Below are 4768 nucleotides of genomic sequence, written 5' to 3' on the forward strand. Positions count from 1 at the left end.
CTCGCCTCGCCCCCGCTCTGCGCTCCCGCGGCCCATGGCGGCCCTGCCCTCGCCTCGCCCCCACTCTGCGCTCCCGCGGCCCGTGCCCAGACTTCTGTGAAACCCGGCTGAGCCGGCCAAGACTGTTTGGAGCATTTACCCTCCTGGCATTTGCAGAAGTGATTTTACCGAAGCATCATCCGGTTTTGCCCCCTCTTAGCTGCGTGCGGAGGCTGATGGTCCCTAGGACGTCAGCCTGAGCCCGTGTCACAGCTTCGCCACTGACCTCACGTCATTTTCCCTTCTCACCTCATCTCGAGAAGAAGGGTGAGGACAGGACGTTCTGAGAGACAGACCGCGTTCATGTGACCTTTATCAGCGTGTAGTACATTTGTCCTGTTTTATTGTTAGTCATTGTTAATCCACTGTGTCTTGTTCGTAAATCGGACTTTATCGTGGGGTCATAGGCGTCTAAAACAGAAACACCACTAGTGTGTTTCCAGTTCAGGACGCCCCGCGGCTTCAGGCGTCCCCTGGGGGGTCTTGGGACACCCCTCCCCCCGGGGTAAGGGGGCGCTGCTGCCGTCCTCTCTGCCAGGGTCCTGGGCGTCATCCGCTAGAGTTGTTTCTAAGTCCTTTATTGTTTCTGTTGTTTTAAGTGTACATTTGAGTTGGTTACGGAGTAGAGGTGCTTCTAGGGCCGTGGCTGCAAACCATCACAGACTGTGTGACTTAAATACACATTCCCTGCTTCCCGGGGCCGGGGGCTGGCGGCGCGGGCAGGGCCGCTCTGTGCGTGTCTGTCCTGATCTCTCCCTGTAAGTAACCCAGTCACGTAGGATTAAGCTCCGTCTTAATCACTGTGTTTTAACATAATTACCTCTTTAATGTCTATTTAATTTTGAGAGAGAGAGACACACACACACACAGTGTGAGCAGGGAAGGGGCAGAGAGAGAGGGAGACACAGAATCGGAAGCAGCTCCAGGCTCTGAGCGGTCAGCACAGAGCCCGACGCGGGGCCTGAACCCACGAACTGTGAGATCGTGACCTGAGCCGAAGCCGGACCCTTAATGACCGAGTCCCCCAGGCGCCCCTTCTCGTTTCTGACTGGGAAGTGGAGGCTGCGCGTGTGCCCTAGTTTTCTGGCAGGAACGCCTCCGCCGTCTGCAGTCGTTGTACGTCCGCTGAGTGTGCGGGAGCCTCGGGGCCAGAGCCACACCTCCTCCGGGCCTCTTGAGACTTCCGGGAGACGGACGGATGCGCCGGGTGTGGGGACGTGGGATGAGGGGTCGGTGCTGCCGGAAAGCGGGGTGCCTCTCCCGTCCCCCGCTGACCTCGCGCCCCGGGCCTGTGTCTCTGCGTCCCGCCCCAGATGCCATCCAGCACGTGCGGGACAGCAAGCACATCGTCGTGCTCCACAGAGGCCGCTACTTCAAGGTCTGGCTCTACCACGACGGGCGGCTGCTGAGGCCGCGGGAGATCGAGCAGCAGATGCAGAGGATTCTGGACGACCCGTCGGAGCCCCAGCCCGGGGAGGCGAAGCTGGCGGCCCTCACCGCAGGGGAAAGGTGCGCGGCTCCTCCGTGTCCCGGGTCATGCCTCGCGGTTCCCTCCCTTCCCCGGGGGGCTCAGTCGGAGGACAGGTGCCTGTTGGTGACTCACACTTGGCAGTGGGGGCAGGGTGTGAGCCCAGAGTCTCTGTCACTCTCCACTGGTGGGTCACCGTGGCTGCATGTGTGCCTGTGCAGGCGGGCGGGCGTGTGTGTGTGTGTGCGCGCGCGCACAGGCAGGCGTGTTGTGCATGTAGGCGGGCGTGTGTGCGTGTGTGCAGGCATGTGTGTGCATGTAAGTGGGCGTGTGTGTAGGCGGGCGTGTTGCGCAGGCAGGTGCGTGTGTGTGCAGGTGGGCGTGTTGCATGTGCAGGTGAGTATTCGTGTGCAGGCAGGCGTGTGTGCGTGTGTGCAGGCAGGCGTGCACGTGCATGGGCACCAGGGCGCCTGACGGAGAGGAGTCCGCCTTCCTCTCGGGGCTGCGGGCGTGTGTGATTTAGGACAGGGGACAATTTTAAACCAAGGCCCCCGAGTCAGGGATAAATTTCCTGCCGCGTCTGAAGGTCGCGCAGAGGCTCTTATTAACTGAGGGAGTAGCCGAGTGTCTCAGCCTTGGGTCTGTCCACAAGGGGCTGGGAAATCTGTCCTGATGGGGGGTTGGCCGGGCCTGGAGGGTGGTAAGCCACATCCCCGGAGTTCCCCTCACCCCTCCCCAACACCGGTAGCAACCTCTCAGTTGTGATAAACAAACCTGCCCAGACTTCGCTCGATGTCCCCCAGGGGGCAGTGTTGTCCCCGGCTGAGCAGCACCTGCTTACAGCAGTGTGACAGCTGTTAGGGCTGCAAGGGGGTGAGTGACACTTGTCAGAGAAGAAGAGAATGCCCGGGTGCGGAGGGGGGCAGCGGGCCCGACACGTGGCAGGGCGTCCAGGGAGCAGACTGCACAATCCATGCAGGAAGCCGCCGAGGGGGTCGGGGACGCGGAGCACAAGGCCGAGAGGCCTCTCTGCGCCCAACTACGTTTGGGCTTGATTTGGTTGTTCAAGGGGCCCCCAGGCACCCCGGGCACGTTTATGAGATCATTCTGGTCCGGGGGCCCTGCGGCAGCTGAGGCGGGAGCAGGCGGCCTGAGCGCAGGCGTGGAGCAATCCAAGCAGCCGCGGCCGGGGCGCCTCGCAGGAAGTGGGTGTCCCGTCAGCTCGCTGTAACTCCCGCCAGGTGGACTGAGGGGAGGGGTCACTTCACGGCCACTCCTACCGCGGGCGCCCCTGACCTGATGGACTTGGGCAGGACAGCCTGGGTTTGAAGGTTTCCCTGCCACACAGTAGCCTCTGTGCATCTCTGTGCCTCAGTCTTCCTCTCTGAAACACAGGGCTGGGGGCACTGACCAGCAAGCTAGCACAGGGACGAGCCGGCGGTCACGCACTTGCTGTGACCTCCTTGCCAGGGCTGCTCCGGGATGGGGACTCTGGCACGGGCATGAGGGGCACTTTCTCGGGGTCCCTGCCCCGAGGCAGCTGAGCCCATCGGCCAGCCTGCCCTCCAGTCACACGTCCGGCAGTGAGCGGACAGAGGACCGCGCCAGGCCTGCCCACAAACCACACAGCGGCTGCGGGCGGGCGGTGCCCGCAGAGTCCTGCGTGTGGAGGCCCTTCAGTTCCTAGCAGACTGTGAGGAACGCTGACATTTTGAACGTCACGAGTCAGGAGATGTCGCCAAGTTTCTGCAGCCTAAACCTTGTCTGACTATTTCAGGGTCCCCTGGGCCAAGTGTCGCCAGGCCTACTTTGGACGCGGGAAAAATAAGCAGTCTCTCGACGCCGTGGAGAAGGCCGCGTTCTTCGTGACGCTGGATGAGACCGAACAGGGGTACAGACAGGAGGACCCGGAGGCGTCGATGGACAGCTACGCCAAGTCCCTCCTCCACGGCAGGTGCTCTGACAGGTACAGGCCGACAGCAGGGAGCCCGTGCGCTGGGAAGAGCCGGCGCACCTGGCCCACCGCCACCTCCAGGCTCTCTGCGCTTTAGGGAGAAGGCTCGCGTAAAACTCAGCCCCTACGGGCCGCCCGGGGGGCTCAGTCGGTTGAGCATCTGACCCTTGATTTCGGCTCAGGTCAGGATCTCACGGTTCATGAGTTCGAGCCCCGGGTCGGGTTCTGCGCTGACGGCACAGAACCTTTCTGGGACTCTGTCTCTCTCTCTCTGCCTCTCCCCTACTCATTCTCTCTCTCTCTCTCTGCCTCTCCCCTACTCATTCTCTCTCTCTCTCTCTGTCTCTCTTTCAAAAATAAGCACAACCTTGACTTTCTTCTTGCCGCACACGCACTGACATCCTTCCCCCTCTGTGCATGACCGCCCGCGACGGTGCGGGTGACGGTGCGGGTGACGGTGGCTGCGGTGCCGGGACCAGGCAGGGGAAGGCGGCGACGGGCTGTATCGGCTCCAGCTTGCTCCCTGATCTCCCGGCCTCCTCCCCTTGACTGTGTGGCGAGGGCCTGCCCGCCCCGCCGGTCGGGACAAGGCTGGTCCGGGACGGCGGCGGGGCGGGCACGCGGCCTCCCGTCTCTGCTGCAGTTGCCTTGTGGGCTCCTTCCCATCGAAGTAACATATTCTACTCTGCCGTCTCCAGCTCGCACAGGCTTATCTCCGTGTCTGATACGGAGAAGGGACGACCTCAGGGTCCTGCGTGCGCTCTTACCACGAGCCCACCGAGGTCCAGGGCCGGGGGGCTGAGGAGCCCGTCCGGAGTCGAACCAGGATGCGATTTTCGTTCCCGCAGGTGGTTCGATAAGTCCTTCACGTTCATCGTCTTCAAAAACGGGAAGATGGGCATGAACGCGGAGCACTCGTGGGCCGACGCGCCCATCATGGGGCACCTGTGGGAGGTGAGTGCGCCTCGGGCCGGGACAGATCCAAGCCCCGGGCTCCGTTTATTGTGTGGTTGTTGTCTGACGAGTCAGTGCTTCGTAACAGGTGTGGGCGCCGCCGGCCACGTTCAGTAGCCCAACAAAAGCCCTTTCTGGCTTCTCTACCACTGAGGTTCCTTAAGTAGAAACTCATTTAATGGGGGCGCCTGGGTGGCTCAGGCGGTTAAGCGTCCGGCTTTGGCTCAGGTCATGATCTTGCGGTTTATGAGTCCGAGCCCTGCGTTGGGCTCTGTGCTGACAGCTCGGAGCTGGAGCCTGCTTCCGATTCTGTGTCTCCCTGTCTTTCTCAGCCCCTCCCCTGCTTGCACTCT

General features: G+C 62.1%; 1 protein-coding gene across 1 annotated transcript in view; it reads left to right on the forward strand.

Annotated features, from left to right (window-relative positions):
• CPT1A (carnitine palmitoyltransferase 1A) overlaps positions 1-4768 on the forward strand; it is a 33266-nt gene that overhangs the window by 15049 nt on the left and 13449 nt on the right. The window contains exons 9-11 of the mRNA XM_029957361.1: positions 1353-1548; positions 3285-3473; positions 4310-4503. Coding sequence (XP_029813221.1) covers positions 1353-1548; positions 3285-3473; positions 4310-4503 — 579 coding nt within the window. The remainder of the gene's footprint in view (positions 1-1352; positions 1549-3284; positions 3474-4309; positions 4504-4768) is intronic.

Source organism: Suricata suricatta, chromosome 11 (genome assembly GCF_006229205.1).
Source record: "Suricata suricatta isolate VVHF042 chromosome 11, meerkat_22Aug2017_6uvM2_HiC, whole genome shotgun sequence".
NCBI lineage: Eukaryota > Metazoa > Chordata > Mammalia > Carnivora > Herpestidae > Suricata > Suricata suricatta.